General features: G+C 43.3%; 1 protein-coding gene across 11 annotated transcripts in view; it reads left to right on the top strand.

Moving 5' to 3' along the window:
• Positions 1–16,653, top strand: part of CIT (citron rho-interacting serine/threonine kinase) — a 73,765-nt gene extending 57,112 nt beyond the window's left edge. For 8 of the 11 annotated variants that reach the window (XM_027780873.2, XM_027780872.2, XM_027780874.2 and 5 more), the window contains 17 exons: positions 113–277; positions 1,517–1,654; positions 1,921–2,101; positions 2,310–2,401; positions 2,715–2,819; positions 3,700–3,869; positions 4,870–4,950; positions 5,189–5,324; positions 6,615–6,754; positions 7,614–7,706; positions 9,750–9,858; positions 9,984–10,112; positions 10,903–10,983; positions 11,609–11,687; positions 11,803–11,985; positions 12,807–13,140; positions 13,647–16,653. In XM_027780873.2, coding sequence (XP_027636674.2) covers positions 113–277; positions 1,517–1,654; positions 1,921–2,101; positions 2,310–2,401; positions 2,715–2,819; positions 3,700–3,869; positions 4,870–4,950; positions 5,189–5,324; positions 6,615–6,754; positions 7,614–7,706; positions 9,750–9,858; positions 9,984–10,112; positions 10,903–10,983; positions 11,609–11,687; positions 11,803–11,985; positions 12,807–13,140; positions 13,647–13,670 — 2,240 coding nt within the window. In that variant the 3' untranslated portion in view covers positions 13,671–16,653. The remainder of the gene's footprint in view (positions 1–112; positions 278–1,516; positions 1,655–1,920; positions 2,102–2,309; positions 2,402–2,714; positions 2,820–3,699; positions 3,870–4,869; positions 4,951–5,188; positions 5,325–6,614; positions 6,755–7,613; positions 7,707–9,749; positions 9,859–9,983; positions 10,113–10,902; positions 10,984–11,608; positions 11,688–11,802; positions 11,986–12,806; positions 13,141–13,646) is intronic. The other 3 variants (XM_055794719.1, XM_055794720.1, XM_055794725.1) reach the window with 1 other exon arrangement.
• The last annotated feature ends 674 nt before the right edge of the window (positions 16,654–17,327 follow it).

A 17,327-nucleotide genomic window follows, 5' to 3' on the forward strand; every position in this document is an offset into this window, starting at 1 on the left:
AAGGCTACACTTTTCTGCGGGTTGTAACCACTGAATGGTTACACAGAACCACTGCTATGAACTAGTGTTCCGTGTTGGTTATGTTAATGAGTGGCATTTATCTCATCTATAGCTGCTCATCGGAAAATATCAGACCACCCTCATCCATCTACTCCAGCCACAGCCAGGCAGCAGATCATCATGTCTGCCATAGTCCGCTCACCAGAGCATCAGCCTACTCCAATCAGTTTGCTAGCTCCTCCCTCCAGTCGCAGGAAGGAATCCTCCACACCAGAGGGTAGGTTCTTAGTGAACTTTTCTGTGACTATTTTTTTACTATTTCAACGCTATCTCTTTTTTTTTTTTTTTTTAATATCAAAACGAGTTTTTTCATGATAGAAATATTGCATGCTAAGTTTTGCTTTTGTTTTTGGTTTACAATTTTCTATTTGGATTATATAACTTATTTCTGAAAACAGTTACTAGCATGAATTGTTTTAAAAGCATGTCTTTTTCAAAGGAGTATGTTTTCTGTACTACTCTCTGCATTGACCAAAAGGATTTATGGCTGTTTCCTTAGCAGTTAAAATTTTTACTTGTCCAAACTGCAGATTTGTTCTGCTGAGCAGGAAGTTTCTGTCAAGACTAAAAGACTTCAGTTAGGCATAAAAGGAAGATACCAGGTCAAAGATAACATTAATATCTTATTAGCTAGAAAAAGAGGATACCCTTCTATATCCTTGAGAATGGAGGGGAGAGGATCATCAGGAAAAAAAAAATCAAAGGATTGAGGGCTCTGCTGATTTATTCTTAGCTAACCAGTATTCCAGAGTGAGTGTTGAACCCCGAGGCTCTGAACTAAAACCTCCAGCCTTTAGCTGGAAAATTCCAGAACCCACAAACTGGTCCCGCCATCACAGACAGCTGGGGAGGCGCAGGGTGCTGCAAGGATGGGTAACACTGGCATGGGAAGATGTCCTCCGGGGCACGTCACGGGCAGGGAAGAGAACAGTGTTCATCAGCAAAAGACCATGCCTTGAAGGATAAGCTTTGCTCAGTATAGATCTGCTAACAGGGATTTTAGGTGTGCTTTGAGAGATGCTGGCACTGACGGCTAGCGTGAAGGCTGTATGAAGCAGGCCTGCTGTGTATTGGTTACAACAGCATAGGTGTTGAAGGGTTTGCTGGCTATAGGCAAAATCGAGCTATTAGCACGTTGTACAAATTGGAGCTGAGTGCGGCCTTGAAATTTCGATGGTTTGATTGACATAATCTTGCTAAACCAAACATTAGCCAATTCAGTTCTACAGTCTGTTCTCAAGCGGCACATTCTGTGCATCTGTATAAGGTAATTACCGAGGTGGTGATACAGCTTAAGATTTGCAGATTGCAAAGGAACGTAGTGCCTATGTGCAGCAGGGCTTTGATAGAGATACGTTGTCACTTTTTATTACCTTGGCCTTAAAATGCCCAAAGCTACTATAATTTTCATCCCTATCACAGTTTTCGTCCTGATAATAAATTTTGTCCCTTCCAGAGTACAGCCGACGCCTGAAAGAAAGAATGCATCATAATATCCCACATCGTTTTAACGTGGGGCTAAATATGAGAGCAACAAAATGTGCAGTGTGCCTGGATACTGTGCACTTTGGGCGGCAAGCGTCTAAATGTCTCGGTAAGAGCAGAGCGTGTGCATAAACAGTGTAACTGGACGGTAGAATGAAAAAGCATCAGCCGTCTAGAACAGATTTTCAGTGAAAGCTGAAGAAAAGACTGAGTATGAAGACTTTGAAACTAGTTGGTGCAAACATTCTGCATTAGAAAACATCTGATGGCTTAGAGATTCTTGGAAAAGCTGGGATTTGTGCGTTAGAAGTGGAGGCAGCTGTGTCATGATTTTTTTTGTCATTTAGCAGAAGTTTTTCTCTGTCCTTTTGTCAGAATGCCAGGTGATGTGTCACCCAAAATGCTCAGCTTGCTTGCCAGCTACTTGTGGACTGCCAGCAGAATATGCCATACACTTCTCTGAAGCGTTCTGCCGGGATAAAATGAATTCTCCCGGTCTGCAGCTGAAGGAGCCGAGCAGCAGTCTGCGTCTTGAAGGATGGATGAAAGTGCCAAGGTATAAACATCAATGTCGGTGCCATATCAGGAGCTGAAGTATTTGGAACAGTTCCTTATATTGTCCTGGCTCTTACAATGTGATAATCGGTGCATGCCCATTACGACTGCACAGTACCACTGAAATTTGTCTTTCCAGGAGTTGCGTGCTTGGTTTGGTCAGAATCCAAGCAGAAAATCCAACATGGTTTTGTGCTTATTTTCTTCAGGAATAACAAACGTGGGCAACAGGGCTGGGACAGGAAGTATATTGTCCTGGAAGGAACGAAAGTGCTCATTTATGACGCAGAAGCAAGAGAAGGTAACTCAGCATTTCTAGAAAGAACTTTTTGGTTGTGGGTTTGGGTTTTTTTAAGCTTCAGATATTGTTTAGTGAGTTGAGAGGCTTAGAGATTGTTACTGTTTGCTGTGGCCATACCTAATTTCGCCAAGTCTTGTGTAATAGGGCAGCACCGTTGCTTTTCTAGATTCTCAACAGTTTTATTAGCTGTTATGTCATAATAATCCAGCTGTGAAACATTCAGAGTGTATCCACTTCATTTTGCTATCACAATTATTTTCTTGGTACTTACTTGTTCATTCTTTCTTACTCTGTCGCCCCGTTCTCGCTGCAGCCGGACAGAGGCCTCTAGAGGAATTTGAGCTCTGCCTTCCTGATGGCGATGTAACTGTTCACGGAGCTGTAGGAGCTACTGAACTTACCAATACAGCAAAGACAGGTGAGAACCTTATGTAGATGAGGTCAAATGGATTTCATCTTCCTTGCCATCAGTGGGCATTCTGTTTGGCTGAACAGAATTTTCTCCTTTAACTTCCATTCTGTATCTATGTAATTCTGAAGTTACCTCTACTGAAGTTAGGTGAACAGGTCAGTCATCCAGATTTAGCTACACATACGCTGTTGCTTCTGTCGTGGTAGTTGAACTGCGAATAGTATAATCTTCAAGCCAAATGGAAGTAGATTTTAAGAGTTTTGTGATATACTTAAAAGCACTCGGTTTATTTAAATTTCTTCTCTCAATGCTCTCTATCTAAAGTGTGAAGTGTCATAATTCGTGCCACCATTGTGATCAAACCAAAAGGTCATTAACTTAGAAACGCTGTGGGCTGTATACAGTCTCCTATTATGAAAAAATGTTGATGTTTTGATTTGTATGTATTGAATAGAACCGATGAAAAGATTATGTATGTCTTGACTTTAACATTAAAGGATATGGATTGTTAAAAACAAAGGTTTCCATAACCAATTTTTACAGATTTTTCTTGAACAGTACAGGGAAAAACTTTAGCCAGGTGGCTGGTTTTGTACTTTTTTCACAATGGAATTTCTTTCTCTTTTGAATAAAAGACAAGAGATTATTTTTATTTAGTAAAGACAGCATTTGTACGTACGGATTGCATGCATCCAGATAATATTTAGCTTTAAGTAGCTAGCCTGGGCAGGACCTGTAAAGGAGAAGCCTATGTATAAATTGCCATGGTAACACGTCATGATAAATACAACTTCTCTCCAATGAGGCTGAAAGGTGTTGATTTTAAGTCTACTGACAATATTCCAAAAACTAATCTAAGTCTTATTCTATCTATATAACATCTCAGATGTGCCATATATCCTAAAATTGGAGTCTCATCCACACACCACTTGCTGGCCTGGTAGAACACTCTACCTGTTAGCACCCAGCTTCCCTGACAAACAGCGCTGGGTCACAGCACTGGAATCAATAGTGGCAGGTGGGAGAGTTTCCAGAGAAAAAGCTGAGGCTGATGCTGTGAGTATAAAAGTTTCATTTAATAATAAAATATTCTGGGAGGGAGCAGAGTTTTGAAAAATATTTTTTCAGTATTTGGCATACTGAGGTTTAACTGAAGGTAAGTTATCACTTCTGCCTTATGATGTACAAGTACCAGGAACTGGTTCACTGTGAGACTGATGCTTTATATTACAACGCCCATCTTTAGTCTCAGGGAGTGTAGTAAGAGGATCTCAAGACTTTGTCTCTAATTCCAGCAAACAGAAAAGGAAGAAAAAGCAGTTAGGACGTGGCTTAAATCCAGTCTCGTAACGTACCACGTGGCATGAACGAACCTTAGAATAAAGAAAGAAAGAACAAGCAAAACGCTCCCTCCTCTCCCATTCTTACAGAGTCAGGGGGGGTTTGTTTCTTTGGGAGGGAAGTGACTGTGTGTTTCTTAGTTTTAAGTTTTATTCCTGATAAGAATAAGAGGTTAAATGAATTTGTTTTTGTTTTGGATAGCCTTTTTCATCATTGTTGCACTGATAACCCTTTTCTGACAAAGGGAGATGTGATTCTATGGCATTGTGTATTAGAATGTTAGCCCTGGAGGTAGGGAATATCTGACTAGCAGGAAATCATCTCTTTTCTCATGCTAGTCTTCCTTTTGTGTCTGAGAAAAATACATGCTCCCACCAACATCTGGAATTTTTTTTTTTTTTTTTTTAATCCTTCCCCTAGGAAAATTTCACTGCTCTGTTGCAGGAGACTGGGGGAAATGGAAAAGATAGGGAGGACAGGAGCTTTTGTCTGATTTTAGTTAATTCTGATCAGTTTGCCTAACTGCGTTTCTGGTAGAAGTTTACCAATTCTTTTGTGGGAGGTATTCCAGCAACTTTTAGCTTTCTGAGAAAAAGAAATCTGTGCCAAGCTTTTTGCCTGTCTGAAATGATGACATTGCATTGTTAAAATACTAATAGAGAAAGAGAGAAAGATAACTCAACAACAACAAAAAATATCTTTTTGTCATTTGCAGAAATTGCTTGGAAACTCCCTGCTGAAGCTAGAGGGTGAAGACCGTTTGGATATAAATTGCACAATGCCCTTCAGTGACCAGGTAATAATGATGTTCAGTTGGGCCTTTGAGTATTGGGTATTTCATTCGTGGAAGTGGTATTTTAATGGCAGTGTGTGTAATTTTATACCTCTTCGTTGGTTGGTTTGTCCTCTTCACTGTATCCTAATACGTACTACGATATGCAATACTGTAAGCAGTATTGCCCGTTTGCTCTTGGAGCATTCTTTGTTCTCCTCATGTGGCACTGCTTTCCCCCCCCGCCCTGTTGTCGCTGCAGGTAGTACTCGTGGGCGCAGAAGAAGGTCTCTATGCCCTGAATGTACTGAAGAATTCCCTAACGCACATCCCAGGAATGGGTGCCGTCTTCCAAATTCACCTCATCAAGGATCTGGAGAAGCTACTGATGATAGCAGGTAGGGGGCTGGATGCTCCCATTTGTCCTGCAGTAAACACACAGTAATTGCGCTGTAATGCTAGGAGTGCTGCCTGCCAAGGGACTGGGCTCTCCTTTAGATTCATTACAGGCTTTTTAAATTATTTCCCCCCCCTCCCCCCATTACATTGTTAAGAATCACTTACTGTGGTTAACACAGTGTTATCTGAGGTTTTCTTGTAAATGAATATGTGAATGAAGGTGCCGCTAAACCTTCACAAGCAAGTGATTTCTGCTTCCAAAGCTGAAGGAGGAAGGAACCAGAGACAAAAGATTTCCAGCTTAGGGGTTAGTCATCATTTTAAGTTCAATTTAAAAAGCGTTGAGCTGCTCAGTGGGCATCTCTCTTCCTAATCACGGCATAACCTTCCCTTTTAATGTAGTTAACCATTTGAGGATGGTGATGGGATTCTTGAGGCCTAGGGCTAACAACTCAACCTCTCTTGCTCTAAACACTAATCGACATAAAATTAGGACTTATTTCATGGTTTGTTTAAGATTCCCTTATGAAAAGAACACCAGCTTTAATCTCTCCATCTGTGGTTTTCCAGAGATAACCCTTCCTACACTGATGTAGGCATGCTGAATGTTAGGGCGTTATCTTCATCTGAAAGCCCAAATTATCAAATGCCTATATGACATTTGTAGGGAACGAAAAACAAATTCTTTCTCTTGTTCTGTTTGTTCTGCATTTCACCCCTTGTAAAGATTTAAGCTGTCCATGCTTTATTTGTTTCAGGGTAGTAGATAAAAAAGCAACTGGAAAAAAGAAAATCTCACATAAAATTAGGAGAAGGCCGCGTTACTCTGTCGCTAGGCTTCTGAGAGGAATTGGGCTTGGCCTATAATGCGGTTTATTAGGGCACTTCTTGGAAATCCATTGCTGGCTCTGTTGGCACAGAGCAGCTAAAGCACCTTTTACTTTAAGAAGTTCTCAAGGTAAAATAAAACTTCCTGGCTAATTTTGAATGAATAGTGTCCTAATAAGGCCACTGCTGTTGTGATCTACTAGACCTTAGCAACTCTAATAATCCACTGAGAGAATGGTTGTTCTCCCAGTGGGTTTACTGCCCATTGTCTGGTTGGGTTTTTGTAAGTTTTCTGGTTCACTTTTAATAGCAATAATATGGAATGATTCTACACGGTACCTTGTGACTGTTACCACAGTAACAGCCTATAAGGATAAGCTGCTGCTTAGGTAACAGAGCAGACTTTTGTAGAGAATAGGGAGTTTTCCCTTGGTATAAAATGTAACTGGTTTTGTTTCCAGGAGAAGAAAGGGCTCTGTGTCTTGTTGATGTGAAGAAAGTGAAGCAATCCCTAGCCCAGTCTCACCTCCCAGCCCAACCTGATATCTCACCAAATGTCTTTGAGGCTGTCAAAGGATGTCACCTTTTTGCTGCTGGCAAGGTAGGATACGGCTCCCTCGTGCCCTCGGACCACCCTTTAGATTGTGCTGAGTTTGACACGAATCAGATCAGCATCTTTATTACGCTGGTAACAATTCCAAGGCCTATATTCTAGTTTTAAATCTTTTTCTTCAACTAAGAAGAGTATAGGGGCTGAAGAGGGGCTGAACTGGAGAGAGTATGGAGAATCTACCACTAATATGAATAAATTCAGACACGATGCTATAGCCTAAACTGCTACATTATAAGAAATACAGCAGAGCGTAGTTTAACTACCTCCTCACAGCTGACTTCAATTTTGAGATTTATAATTAGTGAATTCCATCCACTTGTTCCTGACTGTTGTGTAACTGTTTCCAGGCTAGCAAATGGACTTAGCTGTTTGCGTCACTCTTAACTCTTGATATTTACATCAATTCCCAGTTTTTAGTATGGAACATCTAGGCACAGCAAAAATTCTCATCAATGATTACTTCTATGGACTACTTTGATGATAAACTGAAAAACCTTCATTTCAAAGTGATTTTTAAGATAACAGTTTCAGGGGTTAAAACTTAGACCTAATCTATTTGAAATTATCCCTTTTAACGAAACGTTTTTCTGTGGAAAACCTAATTTTTTATTAACTACTTTCAAGTACAAAAGAAATCACAGAAGCAGTTCACATTCTCAAAGAAGAACATGAATTTGAAGAGACTTTTCATTATTTCACTAATTCACAGTAACTACCCTATTAAAAATGTACTTGCTTATCTTGGCAAAGTTCTTTTTGTGGCAAGAGGTCCTCCGATCCGTTTCACACTCAGCACCCAAATTTACTCTGTGTTACACCATCCTGAGCTTGGTTGTAATCTTTGCAGGTTGAGAATGGTCTTTGTATCTGTGCGGCCATGCCCAATAAAGTGATAGTTTTGCGATACAATGAGAGCTTGAGCAAGTTCTGCATCAGAAAGGTAAGCTTCGTAATGCCCTCTGGTAGCTGAAGTAATTCCCATACTGCACTAAGACTTTGCTTTGGAGCAAACATCTTAAACCTTTTTGCATGCATAAGAACATTTGTTTGCCAGCTAAAATGACAACAAAGTGCAACGTGCACTGACTAAAATCAGAGTAGGAAGCAATTTTCTTTAATAAGAGTCGGCATATTTGGAGGGATGCGGAACAGAACTGGGATTATTTTTGATTTTTTACTGGACTCAGCTGTGTTAGTTATTTAGCCCAAAATTATTTACCGATAATACTCTCGCTTATTTACCCCAAAAAGGCTTTCTTCTTAATTATCCAGCAGTGTTCCCTCACTTCTGTCGTCTTTGGAGAAATCTGTAACAAATGACTACTCCCTTCTTTGCAATTAAGGAAGCGATGGGTATCTGAATTTGTTTACTGTACCAGCAAAGTCCAAGGGTATTCGGTACTATTCCACCACCGGATAGGCAGCTGTTTCCCATTCGTACCCTAATACAAGTGTACTTTCTCCTGCCCAGCGCACAAGGCACTGAGATATGGGTCTGACGCGGCAGTGTGTACACCTCCTCCGGGTGTGACCCTGCCTGCCTGCAGCGCCGGTGCCGGACGGTGCTGGTACCCGTTCTGCTCCGCTCTGTCAGGCGTGGGTGGGAGAAGCGGAGCTGCTGCAGCTCTTCTGCAGCCCGCCAGCTGCAGGCAGAAAATACTCTCAGCATCTAACCCGCCACTCCCTCGAAGACCAGTTGCATGAATTGTCATCAATAAATTTTATATGCTCATACACATCCAGGAAAATCCCCAAATAAAAAGGGATCTCTCCTCAGAACAAAGAGTTTAAATGCTGCCTGCCTTAAAATGGACTGGTACCCAGAAACTCAAGTCCTCTCCAATTCACAAATTCCGGGATGTTCAGGTCAAACTACCAACCCCTGTGAGCCTCTGCAGTTAACTTTGAAGGCACCAGTCCAATTTACAGCTTGACTGTGGCTTTCATCCCCGCCGAGTGCTACACCGGCACTGCTGTTGGGAAGCAGAGCTGGCACAGTAATTCAGATGCTGGCCTCCTTGGAAGTACGGCAATGATCTTGGCACAAGCAATGTGGATGCCAGCAAACCTGGAACATCTGCAAGCACCGTAGCTGGTATCGACTCCTGCTCGCGATGGAGCAGCAGCCGACAGAGAACACTGAAGATGTACAGTCACCGTCCTCTGTTCGTGCTACCGTTCACCTCCATAGTGCCAAGCGCCTCGACAAGGGCTTACATGCACAACATGCAAAGGCGTGATTTAGAAGGCAGGTTCTCCTTACCTTCACTAATCCAGACAACTGAATTTAGATCCTAACAAGATGGCAGCAAGCCCAGAATATGCTTTTCTGTTCTGCCAACTAAATTTCCAGATAAATTAGGAATTACATAAGGAATCTCATCCTCAGGAGATCTGGGGATCTGTGTGTTGTGTCAGGTTAATCTGCAGAGCTACCCTAGCTGTTCAATCGCAATGCAAATCTTGGAGGGCGACAGATCTGTGTTACGTTGTACAAAGAAGGAAGGAAGATTCTCTGTGTTTGTCGTCCTTTTGCTTAAGGAGCCATCAAGCTAATTTCTTAAGTTTTAATAGGAGAGGTACTTTAGCAGGCAGATTCTTCCCGTGCTCGGACATGCAGTCGTTGGCATGGCTGTGACCTGCTGCAAGTGGGGAGCTGCTCCCTACTGCTCCAGAAAACTGCGCTACAGAATGTCTTTCAGAATAGCATATTCTTCCAAAAGGAAGAGGTTCTTATACTTGGGTTAGCACCCCGAGTTGAGTTGGTATACAAATCTATACCCGAGCAAGTATCACTCCCAACAAAACTTTCTTCTAGCACAAGTACTTTTTCATATGCTTTTGCCAGCCTGCTAATGACTTTGAGGTTGCCACCTCTCCCTTTTATAAAGATAAATGTGGCAATATTCAATCTTCCAGAATAAGCCAAATCTGCAAACTGTTATAGGGAACTAATACCGGTCCGTACTTTTCTCTTTTCCAGGAGATTGAAACCTCAGAGCCCTGCAGCTGCATCCATTTGACCACTTACAGCATCATCATTGGAACCAACAAGTTCTATGAAATCGAGATGAAGCAGTATACGCTGGAGGGTAGGAGACGTTCCCTGAGGAATGCACCAAGTGGCTCCACAGATTCTTTTGGCGGGGCTTTTCTAAAGCACTTTAGGAAAAAAAGTTGGTGCTGCTCAAGGTGTTTTTCTCCATTCTCTTTGCAGAGTTTCTGGATAAAAATGACCACACTTTAGCTTCTGCTGTGTTTGCTGCTTCCACCAACAGTTTTCCAGTCAGTATCATCCAAGTGAACCCAGCAGGGCAAAGGGAGGAGTATCTGCTGTGTTTCCATGGTAAGCGGTACTGCCAGAAGGAGTCAGAGTCCTGTTGTAAAGGAAAGCCCAGTAGAGTTGACCTTCTAGGGCCTGGTAACGAATGTTTGTTGAGGACTGCGAGTCTAGAAGCCTGGCAAGAGCTGTGGCTGGCGGGTTAGACAGTGAGATGCACAGGGCACTGGCACTAAAATAGCACTTGCTGAGGTGCTTTTGGTGAGCTTGCTTGGCTTCAGAGTTCTCTGTGCCTGTGGATCAGTTGCCACATGTAGGCATCTGTGCCCGAAGGGAAGGGATCGTAGTCGGCATCAAGTGCAAACAGGCATCCGATTATCCCAGTAAAATGTTAAGGGGTTTTCAGCCTTTGGCTTTCTTGTCTGGTTTCCATACAGACAGGTGAGATGTTTTAATCTTCTGGTGACAAAATAAGAGAGTGTTAGAGTGTTTTGTATAGCTGCTTTTGTTGGCCCTCTAGGATAGTGTCATGGAAATGCACAGGAAGCCTTCTAAAGCCCATTAGCAGTAATTTTGGGTGAGTAACGGTAGAGTGTCATAGTCTTCCTCACTCTAGATTAAACAATAACTGTAATTGGTACAGGGAGACCTAGAATGGCAGTACCTTCTGGCACTGGGCGTACTCCTAAATCTAGCCAATTCAGTGTCAGAGTAATTCACGGCACTCCAGGATCTGCAAGGCAGTAAGCTCCCTGTCCCTGCTAAAAAGCCCAGGGCCAGTTGCTTTTGTCCCTTTAGAAAGAAATGAACAAAATTCAGGTGCAGGCTTACGACATGACATGACTTCTCTTGGCAGAGTTCGGTGTCTTTGTGGATTCCTATGGAAGACGCAGTAGGACAGATGACCTGAAATGGAATCGCTTGCCCTTAGCTTTTGGTAGGTGTTGAGGAACATTCACTTGGGTTATGGAAATTACTGAAACAGGGAAGCATCCTCATGGAACAGGTATTGTTTGCTCAGCGCTCCCGTTTCCTCTTCCCTCTCCCATTCCTCTCAGAAACTATGGAGATTTCCCCATGATTTAAGATCATTATAAAGTCAAATAGCAAACCTGCTGAAGTCTAAACAATTTGAAGAAAACTAAGGAAATGTAACTTTGGTTTAACGTTCCTTGTCTGACAGCGATTGAAGTGGCTAGTGGAAATTTTAAGGATGATTGGAAGTTTCTGAAATAGTCAAAAATATATAATGTCACTGTGGATCCCCCAAGCCTTTCACACTACCCAATGGGAATTTAATCCAGTTAATAGCCTGGTTTTAATGCCATTTTCATGACGCTTTGGTTAGTGAAATTCTTGAGATACAGATAGTTTCAAAGCAACAATTCTTTAAGCTTGCATCTCCCTACCTAGTAATAGTGTCTGTGTCTCATTACAGAAGATCTATTCCTTTATTTTTCCCAAGGGGCTGGGAGGCTCTGTTGTGCTCACTGATGCTTTTTAGAAGTTTTTAACAGAGAATTTTATTTTGTGTTTTTCCTGTCTTTGCGATGCTCCTTCAGCCTACAGGGAGCCCTATCTATTTGTGACCCACTTCAATTCCCTTGAAGTGATTGAGATTCAGGCACGAGCTTCTCTAGGGTAAGTTGTTCCCTTTTCTTTACTTGGAACAGCATGTGCTCCAAGAATACGTGTGCTGGCCAGGAGAAGGTATGGTGTTGCCGTTGTAAAGACTTTTTCCTGCACTTTTACTCAGAACTCCTGCACGAGCCCACCTGGAAATACCGAATCCGCGTTATCTAGGGCCTGCAATTTCATCGGGAGCTATCTACCTGGCCTCCTCCTACCAGGACAAATTAAGGGTGATTTGCTGTAAGGGCAATCTAGTGAAGGAGACCAACAACGAGCAGCACCACAGAGGATCTTCTGCTACACGCAGGTATGGTGAAGTCAGTGTGTTATGGTCCCTGTGCACCTTGTAAGCAAACTCTGCTCCAGGTGGCTTTCACCCCTGATGTTGCAGCTGCCCTTAACCCATTCTTAGAGAGAGAGAGGCTGGCATTAGCCAGTTATTGTGATGCTGGAGTGGAACACAGAGTAGAGTCACTGATGTTTTAAAATCCAGAAAGCAAAGAAACATCAGCTCTGTAGGAATAGGTGGATAATCTCCTCCCCGAATGCTTTGTGCCCTTTAGCTGGTTTACTTTGATGCTGTGATATAGCTGTGCCTTCAAAGCTTGGTGAGCTTCGATGGTATTGGTATGACACTAAACATTGATTGACTGCAAGGATCCCTGAAGCAAGAGCCTCTTCTCTTAAACAATGAGTGTGCCTTAGGGAGACGCCTTGGGACGCTGCGATATGATCTCGTTCTGTTGAGCGGAACAGTGGCACTTCAGGCAGCTGAGCAAATGCTGGGGTTGGCAGCGCCACTGTGTGCTGGAAACTGCGAAACTGATGCTCGCACTCATCCTAACCTGGCATGAACAGCCTGGAGCCTCTGCCAGTTTTGCATGCGAAAAAGCATATATCAAATTTTAGCGGCCTTTTGTGTGGAAAAGCGTACTGCTGAAGTACACGGACGTGTGTAGTTTTCTGGCCTGTTGCACAGACAGGACATCCCTTAGCAATTCATTAAGGCACGTTACTGGTGTGGCTAATGTTATGGAGACTCAGCTATCAAAGTATGGTCTGCTGGGTGTTTGGGGAAAGTTACATTTTTGCTAAAAGAAAATGTAACGTGAAGTTTTTGTCGCTCAGCTGTTCGCGTCCATTATTTTTGAATGACAGCAGCCCTAACAAGAGAGGTCCGCCCACATACAACGAGCACATAACCAAGCGGGTTGCATCAAGCCCAGGACCACCGGAAGGTCCAAGCCACCCTCGAGAACCAAGCACACCACATCGGTACCGCGAGGGGAGGACAGAGCTGCGGAGGGACAAGTCACCTGGGCGACCGCTGGAGAGGGAGAAATCTCCAGGCCGGCTTCTGAGCACCCGCAGAGAAAGGTCCCCTGGGAGACTGTTTGAAGAGAGCAGCCGAGGACGAATGCCCGTGAGCGGTGCCAGAACTCCTCTTGCTCAAGTCAATAAGGTAAGTCAGGAGCCTGGAGCCCGTTTCTCTTCTCGGGAAAAGGGATGTCCGGCAGCAGGGCGGGTGGTGCTGTAAAGTATGAGAGCAAATCAAATCTCACCCCCCCACCTTCTATTAAACTAGAGCACACGCGGTGTGACTCACTGGCCCTTCGAACACCCTCCCTTGTGCTAGTTCTGTAACTGTGAAAAGCAGCTTGGCTCTGGAACAGGCTACACTCCTCCAGATCTGAAAGCAGAGCTGCCCTGACCAACAGAAACCAAGTTACTCGGGATGTGAAGGGGGGACAGTGTCTGGAGAGAGGCATGTGGGAGCCTGCTGTGTTCAGTGATGCTGATGGTACTCGCCTTTGTCAGTGGTTTCAGAATGGTGCCGCCAAGGAGCGAGCACATACAGCACTGGCTCAGCAGCGGCAGCAGTAGTTAGGTGATGTACTGCTGCTGGCACCTGTGCATGTGTGAGGAAAATATGTGTGAGCTGTAACTGTCATCTTATTTCCCTGCCAGGTCTGGGACCAGTCCTCGGTGTAAGTCTCAGCTAGACAAAGTTACTCATCTTGACCTGCAGGAAAAAAAAGGAAATACACTGAGTATATGCACGGCATATGGCTGCTGCCCAGTTACCAAAACAGCATTCCTGGGCAAAAGCTCACTCCGCATCGGGAGACGTGATGCTTTTGAAGATTGTTTGCAGCTCAGTTTAGTTTCTCTGCACTTTCCTGCACTCCTGTTTTTGCACTTTGTACTACTGTTACTCTTTCAAGCAGTTCATGAACTTTTTGTATTCACTTTAGTCCCCAAGTAGTACACCGAGGAAATTAAAGGGGACTAGAGTCCCACCCCCGTCTCTATAATGTGGTTAGCACCCCATACCAGATAATTGATCTTAGTTCTGAGACAGGCTGGGAATTCCTGATGGCCTGGAAAGAGAAGGGCCAAGGTGAGTGAGTCTTTCAATAGAAGGTGTGATTGGATATTTTCTACAGAACACAAGGAAATTTACTTCTGATTAGTCTGTTCACCTGCCACTTCTGAAAGTTATTTTGTTCTCACTAAAATCACTCTAGAGCAGCTCAGAGGGGGAGGGAAGAACCCTGCTTTAAATGAGCCCATGTGCCCAGCCCTGAGACAAAGTGCATTACCTACAAGCTACTGGGTTGTAAGACTTTATCCAGGTCTTCTGCATGACAGTTCACTGCATGCTGCTGCACCATCACTGGCTGCTCTCTCCTTTTAGGTTGCTTTGCTGAGTAGTGTATTGTACCTCACCTGTAAATTAACTGAAACCTTTAGATTACGCTGCAAAATAACCGTTAATTACTCTGGAAATTTGGCAATGAAGAGTTAACGAGCCTTATTCTATGACAGGAATTACAGTCACACTGAACGTGGTCCCTTTGGAAATAACCCCGTAGCCCTGACAGTGTCACGTTCCCCAGAAGGAGCAGCGGCCCAGGGCTGGCTCCTCCCGTGACATGTAATTTGTCGTACAATAAGAACCAAGTGTCACGGCACAAGAGGATACTCACAATGAACAGCTTTAGCGGTTACTGAACACGCTTCGCCTTTGCTCCCACGTATCTAACCTCGAGCCATTTATTGCTTGCTATTCTCTTTTGCTGTGAACATGAATCAGAGAGCAAATGATTTTCAAAGCAGGTTTTGACCATTCAATCTGCACTAGCAACATCCTAAGTGAACAACCACGTTCTTTACAACTGGAAAGAGCAAAAACTGCATCCAGTCTTCCCTTGGCGCCACACTTAAACTTCTGCTAGTCCCTCACAAGCCTGTGCTAACCTGTTCTAGAAACCCATAAAAATTCAAATGCCTTGTCAGTGTCCTTTGGCGAGTTTCATGAATATTGTATCCCGTTCTCGTCTGTTGGGTTGTTTTAGGTCAGATGATTTGGCAGGAAACTTGCTGAAAGTTTTTGTCTCCTGGTCTGAATATTTGGAAAGGTCACTGAGATCAGTCTTTAAATCTTTGCATCTCATGGAAGATCTTCAAGACCTCAGAAATGGGCTTGTTGAGTCCTGGAAGTGTATATCTTGTGTCTTGTTTGTGAAATGCTTCCTGCTATAGAAATAGCTCAAAGGACTGTACATATTTACAAGAAACTTTATATTCGTAACAAAAAGGAATTGAATTGGTTTCTACTTTTTTATTGTAAACTGTGCGTTTTTCAACACTAGCTTTTTGTTTTAATGGTGGTTGTGGACAGCCATCTTCAGACACTGGAGGGGCCTCAGCTTAGTCCTCCTTGCTCTCCCATGAAGAAATATTGTAACGTTTAATTGCAATTGAAGCTTGTTAGCATAAATGAGGTTTTAGGTCTCTAAAAGTACAGGATTTTTCTTCATTACCTTTTTATTATCGACAAGGGAGGGAACCAGAGGGACAGTTCCAAGCTCCACCTGGAAAGTATTGAACTTTGTTGTTGAAAAATAACCAAATAAAAAAAATAACTATCTTGACTGGCATGGTGAAATGAACGCTTCCTTCTATAGAGAGTAACACGGAGCCATCCTGCCATTGCACCCAGCGTTAGAGGCTGTGTAATCTATAGGCGTCAGAGCTTACCAAAGAGCTAACTTTGGCAGTATTTAGCATTAATAGTGGTTTTTCCCTGAACAAGTAGCGTAAGTGGCTTCACGAAAACAAAGCATGTTCATATGAACTGAAACAGGTGGATTTGTCCAAGTATTTTACTAGAGCAGCAGCTGGCTGCCAACACCTACAGCTAAATTCTGCCCCGACGTACTTAACTAGAGGTACGGGTAGAGGTAAGACACATGTGAGTATCTGGGAAAACAATCTTGCCCTGGTAAACGACCCACACATCTTGAGCTGGAAAGAACCATCTTAATTAACAACAGTGTGATCTAACAACAGGTTTGGGATTTATCCCAGCAGTGTACTGGTAGCAGAATGGACTGAGACAGTTACTCATCCCACCGCTGTAATATGCTGGTGCTTTAAGGCCTAATAGCTGCAACTTTAAAAAAAAGAAAAAAAAAAAAAACACAACAAAAAACCAAACCAACATTCACGAATTGAGTCAGAATGAGTACAACCTGCAGTTACTGTACATCTTAACTTATACCTGCTGGGAAAACTTGCTAGATCAGACTTAAATGTAAATACATCTATTTTTAACTGAACCAGTTTTTACAGGGTCTGAAGTATTCTTTCACAGGAAGAGGTTTTTAATATTCACACTGCTGCCTACAGTAACTTAATTTGTCCTCCTACTGTTCAGTGTTTTCAGTTCTGTGCACATAACCGCCCCCTTACCCCCAATAAAGGGCCTGTTGGAGGGTGTGGGGGTGGGTTACTAATAGCTCCTCTTACATTTTGGTCTACATGACATTCTTCATGAAAATGCTCTACATAAACCCCAAGCTGCTTGATTTTATCTATTGTGCCTACTATCTGATGTATATGATGAAATGCTAACTTGTTCAATGTTCCTTTATTTTACTGTGCACAAAGAATACTTATTTAAAGCTCATTGTTGCAGTCCTATGATGCATGATCAGAATTGTAACAAAACTAAAATAATCCAGAAACTGGTGGAGTAAAAAAAAAATTATTTATTGAGCCTTTTGATTACCAAGAAACATGCACAAATGCCCTGTCAGCTTGCCCACTGCGCTCTGTGCTGAAATTTAGGGGGTCGGGGGGGGGGGGGGGGGGGGAGGGCGGTGGCGGGGGGGGGTGGCAGAGAGCTCTTTTTACTTCTGCCGTAGACACAGACCATAGCGGCTTACTCAAGGGCCCAAAAAAATGACTGTAACAAAAGCCTCTGCATCTACCTTAAATCATGTGCTCTCCTAGCAACAGCCAAGAACAAACATAACAGCACAGACTGCGAGATGTGGGTGGGGAATGTAAGTGAGCTAATAAATCCATCTCTTGATCCAGCTTTTGCCTTTGGAGGGATTTGATTCATCCCCTTACAATAAGGGAACACTGTGATTAATCTAATTCGTTCACCTATCAAGCAGAAAACAAGCTGGGGGTGGGGGATAAAGAGTGAGAGCCCCCCACCCCAAAATGAAAACTGAACCAAGCAGCCTACCTCTTCCTTCAGCAGCGCCCTGCCAGAAAGCAGCCCTCCTGCGGATGCTCCCTGCTGGAGAGAAAGGGGGGGGGGGCGGGGCGAGGCTTACCTGGAGGAAGGTT

The sequence above is a fragment of the Falco peregrinus genome, chromosome 2 (genome assembly GCF_023634155.1).
Source record: "Falco peregrinus isolate bFalPer1 chromosome 2, bFalPer1.pri, whole genome shotgun sequence".
Lineage (NCBI taxonomy): Eukaryota > Metazoa > Chordata > Aves > Falconiformes > Falconidae > Falco > Falco peregrinus.